At 40.7% G+C, this 21928-nt stretch overlaps 1 protein-coding gene across 1 annotated transcript in view; it reads left to right on the top strand.

The window, feature by feature from the left end:
* TNRC6A (trinucleotide repeat containing adaptor 6A) overlaps positions 1 to 21928 on the top strand; it is a 51093-nt gene that overhangs the window by 27677 nt on the left and 1488 nt on the right. Inside the window, exons 6-23 of the mRNA XM_075718072.1 lie at positions 1906 to 1953; positions 6971 to 9559; positions 10374 to 10538; positions 10718 to 10893; positions 11074 to 11154; positions 11594 to 11645; positions 13055 to 13197; positions 13547 to 13693; positions 13867 to 14004; positions 14239 to 14367; positions 14477 to 14554; positions 14816 to 15026; positions 15621 to 15653; positions 18311 to 18442; positions 19996 to 20154; positions 20539 to 20679; positions 21201 to 21308; positions 21530 to 21751. Coding sequence (XP_075574187.1) covers positions 1906 to 1953; positions 6971 to 9559; positions 10374 to 10538; positions 10718 to 10893; positions 11074 to 11154; positions 11594 to 11645; positions 13055 to 13197; positions 13547 to 13693; positions 13867 to 14004; positions 14239 to 14367; positions 14477 to 14554; positions 14816 to 15026; positions 15621 to 15653; positions 18311 to 18442; positions 19996 to 20154; positions 20539 to 20679; positions 21201 to 21308; positions 21530 to 21751 — 4752 coding nt within the window. The remainder of the gene's footprint in view (positions 1 to 1905; positions 1954 to 6970; positions 9560 to 10373; positions 10539 to 10717; positions 10894 to 11073; positions 11155 to 11593; positions 11646 to 13054; positions 13198 to 13546; positions 13694 to 13866; positions 14005 to 14238; positions 14368 to 14476; positions 14555 to 14815; positions 15027 to 15620; positions 15654 to 18310; positions 18443 to 19995; positions 20155 to 20538; positions 20680 to 21200; positions 21309 to 21529; positions 21752 to 21928) is intronic.

The following is a 21928-nucleotide window of genomic DNA, read 5'->3' as shown; positions in this document are numbered from 1 at the left end:
GACCTATCTGTAGATCCCTTCCTATTGAAAGAATATCTATGTACAGGCCATTTGGGTTAACAAATTTTATACCTTAATGGAATATATTTGAAGATTGTTAAGTTCTTTACCTTTTTTTTTTTTTTAAAGCATTATTTAATGGATATGCGGATCAATCTGTATTTGGGGGCTAACAGAAAAACTATAGCTTGAAATGTTGAAGTCAAAATTGTTGGAATTGGTAATGGCAATGTTTTATCTGCCATTCCCTGACAGACCCCGGAATAGGATCTCTCCCCAGTTCCAGCTGTGGTTATAACTGTTAGGTAGGTGCTTTGTAAAAGCCAGGGAGCACAAGTACTGCTAAATTTAAAGTCTTCCTTTAATTGCCCTGGCCACAGTAAGTTTCTAAGTCTTTAGTATTGGAGAATTTTTTAATTATCTCCATGGTCAAATAAAAAATATCTCTTTACGTGTGTTTTGCGTGGACAATCATCTTCTCTTTGGAAAATTATCGTGCTTGGTTTAGAAGTAAAGCTTAAGGAGGGATAGTCCTATGGGTTGGGGTTTTTTCTGCTGTTTTTAGGACATTTGGCATATCTTTATAAAGACACATAAGCGAAGCTGATGCCATGTAGTACTTCTGAAACAGATACAGTCTTGTACCAAGATGGTTATTTTAAGAAATCTACATAAGTAGCTCTTTATCAGAACGTTTCCATACCCAATTGAGTTGTTTGCTTTACGGAAATTTTCCCCTATGTGTAAACTTTACATGAAAGGAAGGTCTTGAGTGCTGCCTTGGTGTGTGTGTTTGCCTTTGTGCTTTGTAACACATCAGAATAGCCAGGTGGTTATTCCACAATGAAATGATTTATATAATGAACTAAAATATTTGCCAGCAGTAATTGCTTACAACTGTGGGACAGCCCAAAACAGGAGAGCACCATCAGGCTCCTGGCCTTAGTCCAGTTACTTGGATTCCTCCTTTGACGCAAGCGGGTCTCGCTTTATCCGTGCGTATCTTGCAGCGGAGCTGCAAAATTAGGTTACAGCCAGAGCCTTTGGAAACAAAAGATTCTTCCTGTAACTTAAGGGGTCTTTCTTGGTTATTGTAGGAGGTGGGGAAGAAGTGTGAGCAGTTGGGATTTGCAGTTAGTAGTGATGGAGGTTGACTTAACTTAGGGAACACTGCCTTAAATGTAACAGTTAATGGTATCCAACTGTAAAATTTGTGAATTTGAAACATTAACTTTGATTTCATACGCTGCCTGTAGGACACTTAGGAGAAAGAAGCAATGAAACAGTGGTAAATGAAAGTTTGTTGTGCACACGCTTAGGTTAAACCAGAGTTGGACCGTACTTAGTTACTATTTCTGTTTCCTAAATCATCTCACAAAATAATGACTTTCAGGTGAAGAAAGCATGCTGTTCAAAGAAGTGATATGAATTTGCTTAAGTTTCAGGGCTGAAATTCTAAGTTAGTACAGTCAAAAATTAACTGGTGTTAGTTTCAATGACTATAAATTCTTCCTCTTTTTTATGTAAATAAAACTTTTAAAATGAAGGACATGTTAAACTGGTTAATTAAATGACAAATGTATAAAAACTAACCAGTAGTGGAAATATTAGTAAAAGCAGCAAAATTGCTAATAATTAAATCTAAATGCTACATGTAGAAAGGTGTGTTTGCTGTCAGTGTCTCTCTTCCCTGTGGTGTGCTCAGCGCTGTGGGTGAGGCAGTGGAGAGCTTGCTTGTCGCTAGCACGCTCAGGAAGATTGAGAGATGGCTCTTAAGGGAAGCCTTTCCTGAAAAGGGGGTGCTAATAAATGGTTTAAAAGTAACGAGTGGTTTGGGGACTGTTCTCAAAGGCCTAGTTTACTTAAGTAACACTTCTGTACTTTTCTTGCTTTTTTTTTTTGTAGGCATGCCTCCCATTCGGGACTTGGTGAGCCACTCCCCTAACCAGTCAGGTTAGCTATTTAAATCTCACCTTTTTTTTGCACTATGTGTGTTTGTAGTAGTTACATGTCTCACACAACTTTGTCTTTTGTTTTTTTTTTTTTAATTCTTTGGCTTATGTTTTTCAATAGCATGTGCTGTGTCAATGACTGACTTAAGTATGCTTTCTCTATGCCATTACAAACTGCATTTGGTTAAACATTTTTAATTTTCTAAACTACGTCAGAATTCACACCAAAAAGTTGTTTTGACTATGTGGCACCTTAAATTTAAAATACTAACTGTCTGTCCTTTTGGGGTTTTTTTTTTTTTTTTTTTTTTTTTTTTAACCTTTATGCTTACATCTTAAATTGCCTCTTTGTGGTATTAAATTGAATAATCTGTACAAGCCTGTGCTTTATATCAGAGACATTTCACAGCATGGAGGAAACCACATCTGGGGGCTTTTCTGTTTTGAACGCCAAGTTTACGCTGGGGTAGCACGTACGTGGAGGCCTGCAGCTGTGTATGTTTTTTACTGGATGTGATTGTGAGGAACGCTTGCTGTTTATTTTTAAGTAACATTTTGGAGCGAATGTGCCGTGTGAGAACTTGGGGCTGTGCCGTATGAAATGCTCTGGAGTAACGCGGTTGGTGCCGTGGGATGGATGGTTGGTTGGTGCCGTGGGATGGATGGTTGGTTGGTGCCGTGGGATGGATGGTTGGTTGGTGCCGTGGGATGGATGGTTGGTTGGTGCCGTGGGATGGTTAGTGCCGGCTCGGTGTCTGGCTGTGCCGTGTACCCGTCGGGCCACTGTGGGCACAGCGCTTAGGAGAGCGTTTCATGTTCATCTCTTCTGTTTACCCTGAAGACTGCTCTCAAAGGGGTGATGTTAATCCTCCTCTCCTCTTCTCTTGTGTTGAATTTGGCCACTTCGCGAGTCGGTGCAGCTTCTTCACGCGATGGAAAGCTGGCCTGAGGGTTCATCTTCTTCCCGTGGCTCAGCGAGCCGGCCTGGCTCGCCGCAGTGCTGCAGGGGTGTTCGGTCCAGCACAGGTCAGGGCCAGAGCCCCTGCTGGGAGAGGGGCGGGGGGAGAGCGTGCAGGACGGTGCCTTGCAGCAGAGCCGCCGGTTGTGCCGGGCTAGGCGCGGAGGGACGCCGTCCCCTTGTCCTGGCAGCTTTCCTGTCACGCATGAACAGTTAGGAAACCATTGCGGAGGCAACCAGCTGCATCTACCAGTTCTTGCGTTGGGGTACTTCAGGAGGACACAGACAGACTTCAAGACCATTTTCTCTGCCGCAGAGAAACAGATGTGTGATGTTAGCAAACAGGTTTTTGGTTTTCTGGTTTTGTCATTTTGTAATAAAGGTGCTTTTTAGCTTGTTTCCTAAAAGCTGAAAAGCTTGTTTGCTAAAATGCGTTTTTTCACAAGGACCGAAGGTACAGCAATTGGGAAGGTATAGCGTTGACAGTCTGTGGGTACTGGTCTGTACTGGAAGTGGAAAAGGAGACTGAAGGAGCAAGATGTAGATATTTCTTAATTTACGTTTCTCAATCCTACTGTTTAGTTTAGACCATGTGATGGTATTTTAAAACAAACAAACTACTTCAGAAAATACATACAGTTTCTTGCAAACATTTCCTGCAGGGGTGACTCATAGCTAGAAGGCATTATATTATTAAATTACAAATAATTGAAAAAATCTTAGCAGATTGCTGAATTTTAAGACACTCAGGTCTGCGTAATTTGTTTTTATCCAGGATTTAAGCAGCAAAAGTTCAGCTGCAGCTTTTGAATAGTTTTGGGGAGAAAACCAAGAGTAGGCTGTTTACTGGCTTGTTTTGCTGTGCACCAAGCGTGGTATGTTGTCAGCTGTAATTTTTTTTTAGTTTTTAGGGTGTTTTTGTGCTATCTGCCAGATAAAAAAATCAGAGATAATACCTTGCTTATTCAGTATTTGTATACTTAATCTCAGAAGTTCGTGGGTTGTGGAGATTCAGATAGGAATATTTCAGAACAGTGGCTCATACTAGAAAACACTAGCGCACATTTATGTCCAGGAGAAACACTGCTAGTCAGGGTAGTTTTGTGTGTAATGGGATAAAAGTCTGGATGACTGGAAATTAATCATTTTATGTTGTTTGTGTATTGGCTCGTTAGAAACTGTGTATCACATCTGAATTAGTATAATAGAATTTTAATAAACTGAAGTTTTCTTCTTATGTATTCTATTGTTGTGCAAATTAGGGTTTGTTTACTGTTTCACTCTGGCTTGTAGTCATAACCTGTGTCTCTTTTTCCACCCTGAATTCAGACTGTTTGCCATCTGTGTGCTTTCATGTTGTTTTTAAAATTGATCATGATACTGGGATGATGTTTATGTAATCAAGATTTTGTTTTGTTAGGGCGGCTTTTGATGCTGTTGATTCTATTGTTCATGAGAGAGCAGGCAACTCTTAACTTTGATTAGCCTTTTAATATAGGTTGTGTCTTTTTTTAAAATATCAGTGTGAGATTTGAAATCTTGGGTTTTGTTGGACAATCGCTCAGATACTACAGTGTTTTTTCTAGTAACACGTTAATAGGCGGTTCTGGGCTACGTTCAGCTGAACGAATGTCTTCCAGTTCTCCCAAGGATGCTGTGTGGTTCTGTTCTTCAAGACTGTGGAGCTGCCAGGCACTTCTTAACTATTGCAGCGCTATTTCTACCTCCCACAGGTCTTTTTCCACTACTCCCTGTTCCAAATTGCTGTGCCAGCATCCTTGTTTCTCATGCTGTAGTTCCTATGTGAAGTTTAACTGATGCTTTGACACTCTCAAGCTTCCATCGTCCTGGTTGCTGGAGGAGCAGTGGGTGATCCCTGCTCTGTGCTGCTCCAAGCTACGGACTCCTGGGGGCAGGGTCTTTGGCTAGATTCTTTTTCACTGTAGGCTGAATAATGTTGATGTTGATTAAAAACTAACTAAAAATAGACCGAAACTTGTTGTGCCTCCATGTAATACTCAGTAAACTGTCCATAGTAACTTAAATGTAAGCTCTTTTTTTTATTTGTTCCTTCCTGTTTCCTTGTATCTACAATCAATCTCAAAGTATCTATATAGATGTATCTACAAAGATCATCAAGATCATAAATGCAAATAATGTAGGATTTAAAATTCTGTTACTCTGATTTAAAAATGTGGGATTGTCTGCTTGTCATGGTGTTCTCAAATTCCTTTTGAGAGGTGGAAGCACCGAAAAAAAGTATCTTTTTAAATCTACATCAACGGTGCTTCTCTTCAGATTGGTCGGTCATGCTTACACACAGCAAACCGCACCGACCCTTTTTGCTATTGAGTGAAGCGCTAAGAACAGGCTCCCACCAAATGATCCCTGCATTTGAGAGCTGAGCTGTTGCCAAAAGTTGTATCTTGTATACGTTTTAGCCTCTAAGTAGGTGGCAATTTGGACTATCATTTTTAATAGAGTAGTTGCAAGTCAGTTACTTGCTACTGAGCTGTCGGTCGGGGCTGGTGGGCATCGGAGTTCGGTGCTTCGGTGCTGGTGCAGAATCGGCACTCCTTGTAGCAGAAGGGAGAGGCTGGTGAGACTGGCAACTTCCTTTCAGACTTCACAATTAACATGTATTTCTTGGGAACACAAGAGGCTTATAAATTAGTGTTACGTTTTTAAAGCAGCCAGTTCCTAAAACGTTCTTGAAATAGTTTTTGAGAAAAATAAGGATTGGTAATTGTAGCATTTTGGTACTGTTAGCCCTGTCTGTTAACATGAACAGGTACAATTTCATGAAGGTGTTCAGGCAAAGCGACTGTACCTTTTTCTAGTCAGATGTAAGGCATATGCTGTAAAAATTCATTAAGAATGAGCAGGAGCTATAAAACTTTTTTCTCTTATCTTCAGCTACATACATTTTGAGTATTCTTAGTAAAAGCGAAAAAGGGAACAATACTAAGAAAAGTTGACAGTTTCTTTTATTAAAAACCTGGATGTTTTAATAGGCAGAGAAGCATAGTTTGCTATGTGTACAGCAGTTGAGCGTACACTAGTATGGTTTGTCTTTCAGTTCAGGCAAATACTAAGTAAAAAAACTTCACTGACATTATGCAAGTGTTCTATTGCCTGCTTCATTACTATTTTTCACATGCTTCACACTTTCATAGTTTCACCTTCCGGCACACCTGTCGGACTGTGTTTTGATTTAACAGTTTTGCAGGGGGGAGGTCTCTGCAGTAAAGCTTTAGACATAGGAGCTGAAAATTGATATCACTTATTTTATAGCAAATACTCCATGGTGCATGTATTAAACCATGAAAAGTTTCTAAGTTAATTAGGATGTATGTCGTCTTGATTCCCAGACATGATCAGCTTATTTATTGAAAAAGAAACAGTAGTTCTTATATAAATGAAAATGAGAAGTGTCACTTCAGCTGCTGCATTTAATCCGTACTCCTGCAGCAGCAGAACTTTGGACTGGCCTTGTGGGTTTTGTGTCCAGTTGTATAAAAGAAAGTATCTTAAAGGTGTACTTAAGAAATCTTATAGAATGTCTTTTAATGGGAGGGGGAGGGTGTGTGTTTCTCTGGCTATTGTCACATAGCAATTGGTTCTGCTAGGTCAGTTTAATATCCTGTTTAGATTTCTGCCTTTCAGAATGTCTTTCACTTTTATATGGTATTTTAGTTTTTAATATGTATATGTTCTTGCAAAATACTTTGTATGTGGTGGTATAGAGTATTTTAAAAAAAAACCTATTTCTCTGGTAAAAAGAACTGTACAAAGGTACACTTTAGAAGTGCTTCTCTGTGCTTTTTGTGAGAGTGCAACTTTGCCTGCTGGGGAGAAGTGTTCTAGGTCACGCGTGTGGCAGCGTTCTGAGCAGCTGTGCTCGGAAGCTTTCTCCGTCATCTTCAGTGACTGTGGTGTTAAGCAAAATAATCCTTGGCTTAGTATCTTTACACGTTATTTTTTTCTCCCCTCTTGTGTTTCATGAAGTAGTAATACTAAATTTATAATAATGCTCTTGGACTTTCCTTCTTCTCTTTAGATCTGAACCACAGTGGTCTAGGATCCCATTATGAAAATTCTCACTGGGGACCAGTCTCTTCAAATAGTGACTCCAGCACAAACTGGGATAAAGTTATTGTAGACGGCTCTGACAAAGAAGCATGGCCATCAATCACTGGCAGTGACCCAGAGTTGACATCAGAATGTATGGACACTGACTCTGCCTCTAGCTCTGGGTCAGAGAGAAACCTCGTTATAATGGCTTCAGGGAGCACAGGTGGTGAAAATGATGGCATTCGAAATGGCATTGGACATGGTTCTCAAAATAAGTTTGTGGTTGGTAGCAACAGCAATAATGTGGGCAATGGAAGTATTAATGGGCCGTGGGGTTTATCCCATGGAACCATAATAAGCACATGTCAAGTTTCTGTGGATGCTCCTGACAGCAAATCTGAAAGTAGCAACAATAGAATGAATGCTTGGGGCACCATAAACTCTTCATCAAATGGAGGGTTAAATCCAAGCACTTTGAATTCGAATGGCAACCATGGTGCCTGGCCTGTATTGGAGAACAATGGACATGCCCTGAAAGGGTCTGTAGGGAGTGGTAATCCTGGCACAAATATTCAGTGCAGTACCATAGGTCAGATATCTAACAGTCAGAGTATTAACTCTAAAGTGGGTGGTTCAGCCCATGGTTCCTGGGGAAGCCTTCAGGAAAATTGTGATTCTGAAGTAAATGGTACAAGGAAGGTTTCATTCAGTGGGCAACCTCAAAACCTTAACACTGAAATGAATGGACCAAATAACACTACTAACTTTATGACCTCTAGTTTACCAAACTCTGCTGGTTCAGTGCAGATTAACGAACTGCCTAATAATACAGGGCATGGGGCCTGGCGTGTGAGCACAATGAATCATTCTCAGATTCAGGCCTCTCCAGTTACAAATGGCACTTCCATTTCTCATCTTAGCAACGGTGAGACGAAAAATGGTGGATCTTATGGTACTACATGGGGTGCCTATGGTTCTAATTACTCTGGAGACAAATGTTCAGGCCCAAACAGCCAAGCTAATGGTGACACTGTGAATGCAACTCTAATGCAGCCAGGCGTTAGCGGGCCTGGCAGCACTAACTTTCAAATCAATGGTAATAAAGGAGGAGGGGTGTGGGAGGCAGGGACAGTCAACTCCCAGAATATGCCATGGGGAAGTGGAAATGGTGCGAGTGCTGGCGGGAGTAGAAGAGGATGGGGCAACCCTGCACAAAACACTGGCACTAGCATTTCAAATGGGGAGTGGAGTAAACTGCCTAGTAATCAGCATTCCAATGAAAGCGTGAGTGGAAACAGCAGGAAGTTTACAAATGGATGGAAATCTACTGAGGAGGATGACCTTAACAGCCAGAGTTCTGTTGCTTCTCAGATAACTGAGCAGAACAGCGCATGGGCCAAAACAGGTACGGGGGACAGCGAAGGTAGTTCGGAGAGCACTGGATGCCATGAAGACAGAGTAACTACAGAAGGACAGAATCGAGAGAGAAGGAAAGTCGACCAGCATGCATTACTCCAAAGTATAGTGAACAGAACTGACTTAGATCCACGTGTCCTCTCCAACTCTGGTTGGGGACAGACTCCAATCAAACAGAACACTGCCTGGGATACCGAAACATCACCAAGGGGTGAAAGAAAAACTGACAATGGGACAGAGGCCTGGGGTGGCTCTGTGACACAGACTTCCAGCTCAGGGGGGTGTGTGGATAGACCTAGCGCTAATAATAATGATACCTCATCTGTATCAGGGTGGGGAGATCCAAAGTCTGCTACAAGGTGGGGAGACTCCAAAGGGTCAAACAGCCAAGGGGGGTGGGAAGAAGATTCTGCTGCTACAGTAATGGTCAAGAGCAATCAATCATGGGGAAGTGGCAAAGAGGAAAAGTCATCTTGGAATGACTCACAGAAGATCAAACAGGGATGGGTAGATGGACAAAAGGCCAGCCAGGGTTGGGCAGTTTCTGCCGGTGACAGCTGGGGTGAAAATTCAAGAAGTAACCATTGGGGCGAGGCTAAGAAATCCAGTTCAGGAGGTAGCGACAGTGACAGATCAGTATCTGGTTGGAATGAGCCAGGTAAATCAAATTCTGTTACTTGGGGAGGTAATAATGCGAACCCAAATAATTCTTCAGGATGGGATGAGCCTGCGAAGTCTAATCAGAACCAGGGCTGGGGAGACCCTCCTAAACCCAACCAGCCACAAGGTTGGGGGGATTCGTCGAAGCCAATCAACTCTCCAGAATGGAACAAACAAGATGTTGGCTCTTGGGGAGCACCGTCTGCCGCAAGCAAACCCCCAGGGTCCGGCTGGCTGGGTGGGCCGATGCCGGCACCAGCAAAGGAGGAAGAACCCACTGGCTGGGAGGAGCCGTCCCCTGAATCAATACGCCGTAAAATGGAAATTGATGATGGAACTTCTGCTTGGGGTGACCCAAGCAAATACAACTACAAAAATGTGAATATGTGGAATAAAAATGTCCCAAACAGTAGCAGCAGTTCAGACCAGCAAGCACAGGTACATCAGCAGCTACTGTCTTCAAGTGCCATGTCTAGCAAGGAGAGCAGTTCGGGTTCTGGTAAGGCTTGGTTTTACAAAAATTTGTGTTTTCTGTTAATTGTAAACCAATTCTTTTGTTCTTCCTTCATATAACAATATTTTAGTTTCAGAGTGGAAAGGAGAAGGTGCCAATGAAGTACCGTTTTTATTTATTTAAAAAAAAAAAGTAACAGCAGTGCTCGTAGACGTTTGATATGGAAGATCTGTTCTAGTTTTAAATAGCTTGAGTAATAATGACTAGACGGCTGTATTTGAATTCTGGGGTGTGGGATCACAGAGAAAATATTTTAAGTAGTATCTGAGGAATGAAAGTATTTTTCTTCATTTGATTCTAAACCAGATAAAATTTAGTGTTGCCAAAGAGCCCCCCAAAAAAATGTTGAGCTGCTGCAGGACAGAATGAAGGGTGATGGTTTTATATGGACTCAAGATTGGACTTTCTGATCTTGTAGTTTTGGGAGCAGCGAATAATGATACTTGCAGATGAGCTTGCGTTGTGTTTATGAAGTATTTTATGCTCTGTCTCTTTTTCAGCTGCAAAGAGGAGTAGCTTAAATATAATGAGCAGCTCTTAGGAACTTAATATCTTAAAATTTTCTATTATCAAAATGTAATTCTTTACATATGAAATTTGTATTTTTGTGATTTTTTTTTTTTTTTAAATGGAACAGCTTACAGTTGTAATAATGGCCTTCCTACAAAATGTAAATGTGTACTTACGTGCTTTTTATTGTATGTTACGGATCTAGAAAAGGCAAAATACTTGAGTCTCTTTAGATAGCTTTTTAAATCCTGTTTAAAAACATGCCAGTAACTCATACTGCTTTAAAAAGGTTGGGGAGAGCCTTCTACTCCAGCCACTACTGTAGATAATGGAACTTCAGCGTGGGGTAAACCCATGGATACTGGTACTAGCTGGGGAGAACCCATCAGCGATGCAGCAGGCACCTCTGGCTGGGGAAACGCTTCTCTTGGTCAACAGGCTTCAAATAAACCTGGTGAGTGGCTTCTGCGTCATCTTTGAATAAAGGTATTTGAGGACGGTGAAATCGCTCTATGGAAGCTTTACATTTTTGAGGGCTTGTTTTATCTTGAAGTAAACGTCAAGCTAACTTCCATGTTAAGGGCAGTCAGTTGCTGCTGAAATGTTAACGTGCTGGATTTTTTTCACAACCAGGGCCTAAATCTATGCAAGATAGTTGGTGCGGAGATGATATGCCATTGACGGGCAGTCGTCAGACCAGCTGGGAGGAAGAGGAGGATGTAGAGATTGGAATGTGGAACAGCAGTTCTTCACAAGAAGCTAACCCATCTTTAAATTGGCCACCGTATATGAAAAAAATGCCCACAAAGGTAATGAGGACGTTGACTCGAGGTTTTTGCGCTGTTGTCATTTCTAAAAGCTAAGTCAGAATAGATTGCTGCACTGAGTGGAGTACCATTAGGCTTTAATCTTCATAACGTTTTATGATGTAATTTAAGCAGTAGGTGGTAAAGAGCTGAGTATCACAGGAATTCCTTTCTGTTTTTAAGGGAATAATGAAAGGTGGAAATAAACAAGATGAAACATGGATCAATCCATTCATTAAGCAATTCACAAATCTCAGTTTTTCAGTAAGTATTTATCTTTACCTGGCTTTACTGCTTTGTTACAGTGCTAGTGACAATGCACAAAGATTAAAATGCTTAATTGCCTAGTGTTCATTTTAAGAGTGTTTTTCTTTTTACCTGCTTGTCTCTCCTCTGTCACCCATCCCTTTTCTTTGCATTCTCATTACAAAAAAACCTATTTATTGATGAAAAGTGCTTTTGTAAACACAGGTATTCATCCAGTAGTCTGATGTTTTACTTAATGTTACGTACCTATTTTGGTGAAGACACCTGTTTTCAGTTGGGTAACAAGTAAAGGGAGAAAATGCTTTAAAATAGCATCTGATTTGTCTTGATTTTTTTTTTCTTGCAGGTTTGAATTGAAATAGTATATAGGAATCTCTTTGTTTTAGCTTTTAAAAACATTATTATTAAGTAATTATGATTCATTTTATTACTTCAGAGAGAATCACCAGAAGAAACCATACAGAGCAATAAGATGGACATGTCTGGAGGTAAGAGTAGGAGAACCTAGCTGGGTTTTATTGCTCTCCTTTCCAATCTCTCTTCTAGTTTATATCCTCCTGTAAATTACTTTTTAAAAACTACACACATTTAGTTATAGCTATGTATAGTTAAATATGTTTCCCTAAAGAAAGGGAATACCCTTGTAGAGAAAAAAATTGTGCATGTGAGTAATGCTACGCACCTGAATCACCTGGGTGCTATAGTAAATATTATCCATAAATGAAGCTAAGCTTATATATATTAAGCTGACTTGAAAGAATGTTTTCAGGGTGTGGTGGGTTTGTTTCTTGTAATATAAGTATCTAGATTGCCTTCTGGATACCTTTGCTAAATATAAACAGAAATGTTCCAAATACCACACTCGCTCATTGTGGTTCGTTCTTGGAAACACATTTTCAGTTCTAAGAACTAAATTAATACTGAACAATTATTTTAGAAATGTTGAAACCTGAGTGTAGGATGACCAGTTTTATTTTTATTTGAATCCATTGACTGCTATGGTTCCTCCAGAAAATAAAAAAATAGTGTAATTCTTTAATACATTAATAAGAATGTATTTTAATGATAGAATATTTAATTAAAAGTAATTGTAGCATTGTAGTTTTTATTGTAGTTGCACTCTCTTTATTCAAGTTTAAAGTGGGATATTTTCACTTTTAGGCTCAGTCTATTGTGTAAATAAATTGTTCTTTGAATTTTAGATTTTAATGGCAAACCTCATATTTAAATTATTTCAATTTTTTTTAATTTGAGTGTAAAACATCCACTTGGAAAGTAATTCTCTTGCACTGCATGGAGTGAAGTGTTAAATGGACTCCTTTATTACCGCTTATATTTTGATCTTCTAGCTTGCCTAGTAGAATTAATGATAAAAGATAACTTTTATTTTAATAAACAAATACTTTAAATTTGTGAGGGTTTTTTTTTTTTACTAAATAGTTTTTTTCTTAACTGAATCAAATTAAAGGGCCTCTGAAATATTACACAAATGTAGGGGATGTGATAAAGATACTACTTCAAAGCCAAGACAATGCTTATTGCTACTAAAAGAAAAAAGAAGTGGCATTCACAACTGGAAGCTCAACTCTAAACAATTATACTTTCTTGTTTTTAAAAGAAAACTGAGAATAATATTTTTGTGAAGCCTAGCAAAATCTGTTGGTGCTTCGCTGGTTCCAAGTTCGAAGTTGCCTGGAGCCATCGGTTCGTAGTGTTTCCTTTCCCTTTTCAGTGAAGCCCAAGAGTTGAAAGCTAAGCTGATGCTTTCTTTTATAAGTATCCAGCTCGAGAGCCGTGTAGTTCAGCCCTTCGTAAGCATGAACTGCTTTCTAGCGTATCTGGAAAACTGAATGATCTTGCCTTCGGCGTTGTAGTCACAGCTCCCACCTTTTCTTAGGGTTATTGCAAGATAAGCGAATGGAGATGGATAAGCATGGCCTCGGTGTCGGAGATTACAATCGTGTGGTTGGAAAAGGCCCTGGTTCTCGTCCTCAAATTTCCAAAGAGTCTTCCATGGATCGCGGTCCTTACTTTGATAAGGTTAGTAGGTGTCTTGCTGGTGGACACTTCTAAACTTCTTTGACTCTGCATTCTAAGTAGTTATCTGTGTGCTGCCTAGCTTTCTGCACTTAGTGGAGAGGAAAATGAGGGCTTTGTTGTTAATCCGTAAGATATGTTTTGTTCTTTTGAACTTACTGATGTATAATACTAAGCACTTTCTGTAGCCCCTTTGCAGTGCAAATGACTAACCTGATCTCTTTTGTTTTCTGCCTGTTTCCTGCTGGTGCTGGACTGTCATGTGACTCTTCCCTTCTGTTCCTGCCAATGGTTTCTCCCTTCTGCTTGCTTGCTGGCTGGTTGTTGCGCATCGGTTTGTCTGTCCAATCAGGATGGCATTGTAGCAGACGAGTCCCAAAACATGCAGTTTATGTCCAATCAAAACATGAAGCTTCCCCCTTCAAATAATGCACTACCTAACCAAGCCCTTGGCTCCCTAGCAGGGCTGGGTATGCAAAACTTGAATTCTGTTAGACAGGTAAGGCTGTGTGCATATCCTTGGCATGTTACTTGACAGCATTTAATACCTTTTGATGTAACATCCTAGCTACTTATGGGATTGATATGTGTTTAACTTCTATTTCAAATGGATAGGGGTGGGAAAAGCAGCTGAAGAGGTTGGTTGTCACTAACTGTCCATCCTTTCCCCAGAATGGCAATCCCAGTATGTTTGGTGTTGGTAATATAGCAGCACAGCCCAGGAGCATGCAGCAGCCTCCAGCACAACCTCTTAATTCATCTCAGCCTAATCCACGTGCTCAAGTGCCTCCTCCATTACTATCCCCTCAGGTAACTGAGTACATAAAATATTCTGTGTATAAACTACCAAAATGCTGCTCCAGAAAATAGTTTTTTGTTTATTGGTGTTGCTGATACTTATTCTGTAAATATTTGAAAACATATTTGGCTTGATGAGCGTTTCAGAAACTAGGCAACTGTTGACGAGAGGTTATAATACTCTACATCTAGTATAAGTAATTGCGCATTGCTGTCAGTCACTCTTCATACTGGTCTGTTTTGCAGGTTCCAGTATCATTACTGAAGTATGCACCAAACAACGGTGGCCTGAGCCCACTTTTTGGCCCACAACAGGTAGCCATGTTGAATCAACTGTCCCAGTTAAACCAGCTTTCTCAGATCTCCCAGTTACAGGTAAGCTAACAAAGCTAGTCGCTCTGTGTTCTGTTTGAAAGTCTAAGTAGAGACTTACGTCAGCTATAAACTGTTCTTAAAAAAACCACCACAAAACACTGTCTCCTAGCGGTTGTTGGCTCAGCAGCAAAAAGCGCAGAATCAAAGAAGCATGCCTTCTGGTGGTCGTCAACAGCAGGAGCAGCAGGTAAATAAATGCGTTTATTATTAACTTTTCAAACTATCTTTAAAAACCGTTTTTCGTCCTGAGCTGCATTTGTTGTTATAAATTGTATTAAAGTGTGCAAGAGTGAATGGGATTTTGACAAGCTTTAAAGGAGTGGCTTAGCTTAATGCTGGGGTTTTGCTGTGCTAAGATGCACAGAGCACAAAGATGCATTTCATTGTCTTTCTTTAAATGTGGAAAAGCCTTTGCCTATTTATATTGTAACTGCTCTGTTTTTTTAAGGGTCGATCTCTTAGTATGCAGCAACAGATGATGCAACAGTCCCGTCAGCTTGATCCAAACCTGTTAATGAAGCAGCAAACTCCACCCTCTCAACAGCAGTCACTCCATCAACCCACCATGAAATCTTTCCTTGAGAATGTCATACCCCATGCTACTCCTGAGCTACAAAAAGGGCCATCACCAATAAATGCATTCAGCAGCTTCCCTATAGGTGGGTTTCTCCATGCTAATTTCATACAGTCAATTAACGCTTAGGTGACACACAGCCTTTCTTTTCACATTGCCTGCCTCCTCTGAAAACAATAGTGATTGTAATCCTGTTAGCACTTACGATTTTAATGGAAGTAGTAAGTCTTTGTGGGGCTTATCCAGTTATCTTTGTTCACCAGAGAACTTCTTTCACAAGTGCACTCATTCCCAGAATTGACTGTATTTCAGTGCAAAATGGTTTACCTTCTTAAAAGAATCTGTCTGTCTCCTTTTATTTCTTTTTTACCCTCGGGGTCCTGAGGATGACGTGAAGTCCTTTGGCAGTTACGATTCCTGGAGCTAAAGGACTTTTAGAAGTAGAATCCCTACAAAGAATCCATTGATGTGGTCTCATTTCTTTGGATTTTAATAACGTTTTCAATGAATCTGGAATTGCATAGGTAGAACAAAATGTTAATTTCCCTTTCAGTGGTTTTGTCCAGGAAAGAAAACTTTTAGCTCTGCATTTTTAAAGAATGGTTGTCTCATTTCAGGCAAAATGTCTGAACATTTATAAATACAAACATCTCCTGTTTCTTTCTCCCTACATTTCCAGGCTTCTGTCCAATTTCTACTTCAGAAATTCCAGGCTTGTATATTTTCTCCTTACTTTAGGTCCCTTTTTAATGCTATCTTGTACTTACTACAACTGTATACCATTTACCTCTTGTTCCTTCTCCCTATTTTTTTCCCCCCTCTTCAGTTTGCTTTTCTTCTACGTTACTCTAATCTGCTCATTTCTGTTGGGCTGATTTCCTTTGCATTCTCATTGCCCTTTGTAGAAAAGTTTGTTTAACAGAGACTGCTGCTGAAATCCTTGTGCTTATAGGTGGAGTGTCATGGAGCCAGTGGGCCGGTGCAGGCCATGCTGTCGCACTGCATGTGGCACACTGGAATTTTGCTTCTGCCCAGTCTTAAGTCCAGGCTGCTGCTTAATAGTTGCTGCTGATGATTGGCATCAAGATAACTACTGCTTTCATTCAAAGGGCAAGGCAGAAAAATGAAGTTTGTTTAGCTATTAGAGACACTATGCTAGGTCTAACGAAAGGAATATTTAACTTTCTCGCCAAACTTCATGCTGAGTAATTGCATCCTGCCTACGTTAGGTTCCTTTGCTTCGTTTCTTGAGTTGAATTGTTGTACACTATTGTTAAGTAGCTGCTTTCTCACCTTAATCATTGGCACGTTTCAGGAACTGCAGTATGTGTAAGACTGCTTTGAGATCCCTCAGGAATCTGCTGCAGTATACGTAAGAATTCCTTGGGATCCCTTTGGAGTAGTACTGTATAGTGATACAAGCAAGTGGAGCCACGCTCAGTCCACTATTAAAAGCTTAAGCGTAGAAATAGTAGGTTGCTGAAACTTCTTCACCCTTTAGTGAAAAACTGAGTCAGGAGGAGTATCGGTAGCGTCCTCCAAGTGCACAAAGTATAGTAGCATAGTCACGTGAGAGGAGCTGAATTTGCCAAGTTGTCTTCTGGAAAACCTGGCAGGTGTGTTATTTTCTCCACGTTCTAATATTAGCATCAGGAGACCTCGCAACAAAAGGAGGGAGGTCCCGTTTACGTTCTTGGGAACTGAATTTGTCGAGATTCGCTAGATATTTGTTCATCAAAAGCAGAGATTGGGGGCGGGTGCTGCGGTCACATCCTGATTCATTTATAGAATTGAGTATTTCTATTATTAAAAATACCTTTTTCTGCCAAATAGCGAGTATAGCTGAACAATATAAAATCTTCCATAATTGGATATGAAAAATTACTTCTGGGAAGACTGTTTAAATTCTAGATTATATCCAGGAGCTGATGCTCATCCCTCAGTCCGCAGGTTTCAAATATGGAGCTATGGACATGGATCTGTGCCTGCCGAGGGGCTGGCACTGACCTTATCAGATGTGCCTGTTTGCCAGCTCCTGATCTTTCCAACCCTTCTTTGAGGTCGGTCTTCTGCAAGCTTCTCCAGAGTCAGAAGAGAGGTTATTGTTGTGCACAGATTATTGCTCTGACAACAGCAAAATGCCAGAGGGAGAGGTGTCAGAAACTGGATTGATTGGACTTCTCCTTTTTTCTGTTTCAGCTATTGATAGTTGTTATATTTCTTAAAACTTGGCTATCCTGTTACAAGGCACTTTCTCCGAGGCTTTTCAAGGGGCTGCTTTTCTGGCATCAATATCTGCTTGTGCCTTTAAGAAAAACAAATTAAAGAAAACAAACAAACAAAAAAACCCCAGCTTCTATATGGCAGTGAATATCAACTTAGGAACAAAATTAAGCACTAGTTTCTAGTGCTGAATGAAGGTGTTTCTAGTAGAGATTTGAGAAGTTCCCTGTGTGTCTCTGGCCCTAGGTTAAAACGTTGTAGTGGTTTATTTTCAGAAATGAAGTAAATAGATCGGAAGGGCTGGAAATGTAACCAGGTGTGGTTGTGAATTAAGGATTCCTGCAGACCTGGAAGGAGAGCAGGCATACCAAAGTCAGAAGCGCGGGCGCGTTGTTCAAGCCCAGAGTAGCTGGTTCGCACAGGCGCTTGGGTTGACTTGGGTTGGCATCGTATTGATTCTCTGGCAGATAAACATTTTGAAGTATGGACAACAGCTTAGGACAGAAGACAAGTTTTGTTTGTTTTCTCTTACTGAGGTTTTAATACAGTGTGAACAGGATAAATGGAGGAGGGAGGTGGCATTGCTTGGGCGGTTCCACGCAGAGTGCCGATCTGCCTGCGCCAGCCTGGCTCAGAAGCTGGCGAGGTGTCCTGTTGAACAGCCCAAATGAGCATGGGGATGAGGTGGTAACTGCAGGTACCAGTATGTAACTTCTGCTGAATAGGGGTGAGTACAGCCGTGCCCTCCTGCTGAGAAAAGCGTCTCTTGCCACGGAGCGTAGCTTTTCAGAGTGCAGTACTTTACTTTGTACAGGTGAGATCAGCTGTGCTGGTGCTAGACTGGTGTTAGAAAGGCCACGTTTTTTAGATGTTTAGTTTCTCTAACTTCCTCAATGGCTTCTTCCACCGATACTTTTGCATGAAGACATCAGCTGAGAACTCAGAGTGCTTTGCATTGCTTAGCTTAGCTTCTGTCTGTAGTAAGTTCACTGTATTAAATGCTAGAATGTTTCTCAAAAACAGAGACTTGGAAGCATGAAATAACCATAGCAATATGCTCTTAAATATTTGTTTATTAGGACAATAGTGGTAATAAGCAGAAGAAAAAAATTCAGTCTGTATTTCATAAGCTATATATGTTTTTAGGAATGAACTCAAACTTGAATGTAAACATGGATATGAGCAGTATTAAAGAGCCACAATCTCGATTGAGGAAATGGACTACAGTAGACAGCATTTCTGTGAACACATCGTTAGATCAAAACTCCAGCAAACATGGTATGTTAAATGTGTCATTAACTAACACTTGACATTACACGTCAGATTTTCACATTCTGTGTATAAAACGCAGGTTTGCTATCTTTAGGCCTGGAGTTGTAAGTCCTGTTGTTTGTGTTGCTTGTAGCTGTCAGAATTTGTATTGTGTTGTCTGTGCCAAACTTGCTGCTTGTCTTGTACAGCAGCCCGTAGCTTTCTTGGATGTGTTTACTTCCAGAAGCGATCTTGTGATGAGATTCAGTACAAACATTGTGCAGAATTCCTTTTTTAACCAGACTTTTCTTTAAGTGTGACTATTGGTACTAGCTTTGCCTTATATGTAACATTCCAATCCAGATTATGTTTAAACCAAAAGCTTTAGATTTTCTAGCTCGCTTCCCCCCGCCCTGCTGGCCTTAAGGTGATTTATGGGGATGTAACTCAGTGTGCACACATTCTGGTCATGTCTGACATTTTTAGTTACAGGTTTTGGTTATGAGTGTGTACGTATGCATTCTAAAAATGGGGAGAGCTTAGAAGGGATAGACTGGTACCATTGCTGTTCTTGGTTTTAGAGGAGGCGGACGTGGTTGCTTAATATTTCATTCCAGTAATCAGAATTTGTATGTCATTTCAACTGTTTCAGTTGCTTGAAATCTCATCCAGTTAAAATTTGAGTCTATAGCCCAAAGGTTCTGTGTCTAAAGATAGTTATGTCTCCAGTCTCCTATTACTGTTCAGTCTTCAGATTGTTTGGATATTTTTAGATTTGTCAGCTGTTCTGCTACTATGAAATGACTTGCTGCCTTAAGCATCTAGTGGAGATGTCCTGCTACTGCACTTCTGAACTTCATCTGATTGTTACGGGTGAACAGAAGTCAGAAGTGTTGGTGTTGCTTTAGCTGTAGGTAATGTTTTCTGAATAGTATTAGGAATTTGATCATTTGAACTCCGTATTGCATTGACTCACTAGTAAAAGTCATTTATTCCCTCTGAACTGTAGAGTAGCTTGGGCTTTGCTGTGTAATAACTTTTAAACTTCTCCTTATAGAACTTGCACAGAATCAAATAGACTGTGTATAGTGCTTTTGTTCCTTGCTCTGCCTCCAGTGACCTTCCCTCCCCCCCCCCCCCCCCCCCCCCCCCCCCCCCCGGAATATGAGTAGAATTTACAGAGCTTTGCAGTAGCTAAAACCTTCAGGTTTTGTAGATGTTTCTTCCAAGAGCCCTCCCATCACAGCATATATTCACTAGCCCTCTTACCCAGTTGGGGTCTCAATGCTCTTAACCCTCTTGAATTAATATTTTACTTAAGTTTAATAAGTATACTATTTTAATGAGATGATTTCGTGGGAGATTATTCTTATGGTTTTCTCCTGAATTATTCAGAGATGTTTTGTTTTAGATTATATAATCCTGTATGACTTCCTATGTAACTTGACATCGTAAGAGGACAGTATGCTGCTATATATTTCATGAATGCTTTACATGGGCGTGTTTTATATATAGAGAGGTATATAAAAATACAAAAAATTGGCTATGAAAAATATTTGACGACTATTTTTTTTAATTAGGTGCTATTTCAAGTGGTTTTAGGCTGGAAGAGTCTCCATTCGTTCCATATGACTTTATGAACAGCAGTAATTCACCAGCCAGTCCTCCTGGATCTATTGGGGATGGCTGGCCCCGTGCCAAATCGCCTAATGGCTCTAGCAGTGTTAACTGGCCGCCAGGTATGCAACTCACTCTCTGCGTGGTTCTTGCTGTTCAGCTGCGTTTCTTCTGTGTTCCTTGGTCATTACATGTGGAGGGGGCAGGAAAACGGCTTATGGAAGAGCATTAAGGGTGTGTTTTTAGCAGATCAAAACTGAGAGCGGTAAGTTTTATTGTACAAAGAGAAGTATATCTCCCTGCTTTGAGATTTTACCCTGGTGAGATGGGACCAGAAAAGCTAGAAATTAAGTGAGTAAAGTGAAAAGAAGATTAAATTAAGTCAATTAAATGCTTAAAAGGTTCTGGATTTTCAGTCATCAAGAGATGTATTGTTTAGACAGCTGTTTCCTGTTTAAAAAAAAAACAAAACAAAACAAGCTTCTTTTCTGAACCTGTATTCCTAGAGTTTCGTCCTGGTGAGCCATGGAAAGGTTATCCAAACATCGACCCTGAAACTGACCCTTACGTCACTCCTGGCAGTGTCATAAACAATCTTTCAATTAATACTGTGCGGGAAGTTGACCACCTCAGGGACAGGAACAGTGGTATGTTCAGATGCTACGTTTTCTGATTGTGTACAAATCTTCTTTTGGTCACATAGAGAGACTGTTTACTTGGAGATGTTTGCTACTTGCTCATCTCCTTGTTTATCTTTTGTATTGTGGATTTCATGGCCGAAAAGCTCATCTTTGGCTCAAGCGCTGCTACTTGATGCAATGCAACAGCTATTCCAAGAATGCGGGTAGAGTGAGCGAACGCTGCTGATCTGCATTCTGATGTAATTCTGTGCACAGAGAGGCAGTGTGTTTGAAAGCAGGCAAGCAAAACTTGGCAAGCTAGCCATTGCAGTAATGGGATTAGCTTTGCTTGCAGTGAGTGCAGGGCACTTCCCGCTGTTGAGCGTGCTTGCCACCACATGCCTTTGGATCAAGGATGAGGACGGAGAGTGGAGGAGGTCCCTTGTCTGACTGTGCAGACACGTTCAGTCTGGACTACAAGTCATGCCTTTTAATTTTATTGCATTTGTGAGGTACCATGCCGTGATTGACTTCTGTCTTTATTCTAGGGTCATCCTCATCTTTGAACACCACGCTGCCTTCAACTAGTGCCTGGTCATCCATTCGTGCCTCCAACTACAATGTTTCCCTCAGCAGTACAGCACAAAGCACTTCAGGTGATGTCTGCTTCTGTTGCTCTGAGCTGCTGTTTCTTCCTCTTCACGTGCTTCAGGGGGATGCTAAATGTTAATAAAAAGTAGTCCTTAGGTCTCGTCTGAGCAGTAACTTCACTAATTTTCAAAGCAGCTATTTTGATTTTACTCTAGCAGCTTTTATTTGTAGCAAGATGACGGTTCCAGCACCACAGTGATTATGGTTGTCTTTATATGTCTTTTAGTAGCCAGAAACAGTGATTCCAAATCAACGTGGTCTCCTGGATCAGTCACTAACACCTCTCTGGCTCATGAGCTGTGGAAGGTCCCTTTGCCACCTAAAAGCATCACTGCTCCGTCCCGCCCACCTCCAGGGCTAACAGGCCAGAAGCCACCATTGTCCACTTGGGATAATTCCCTTCGTTTGGGTGGAGGATGGGGAAATTCTGATGCCAGATATACCCCTGGTAAGGATGTCTTTCTGTGTACGAAGGTTTTTTGTTTTGTAATCGAGCTAGGGAGTCTCCTGTGCATTTGGTTAGATAACCTGTCCCTGTTTGCTAACATCTGTACCGTTTGTCTTGCCAAAAGCAAAAGCTGGTGCCTGTATCCTAAACTGCATTGCGGTAGACTTTCTACTGAAT

Source organism: Pelecanus crispus, chromosome 11 (assembly GCF_030463565.1).
Source record: "Pelecanus crispus isolate bPelCri1 chromosome 11, bPelCri1.pri, whole genome shotgun sequence".
Classification (NCBI taxonomy): domain Eukaryota; kingdom Metazoa; phylum Chordata; class Aves; order Pelecaniformes; family Pelecanidae; genus Pelecanus; species Pelecanus crispus.
Note: the sequence above shows the minus strand (reverse complement) of the source record. Positions and strands in the feature narration are given on the sequence as shown.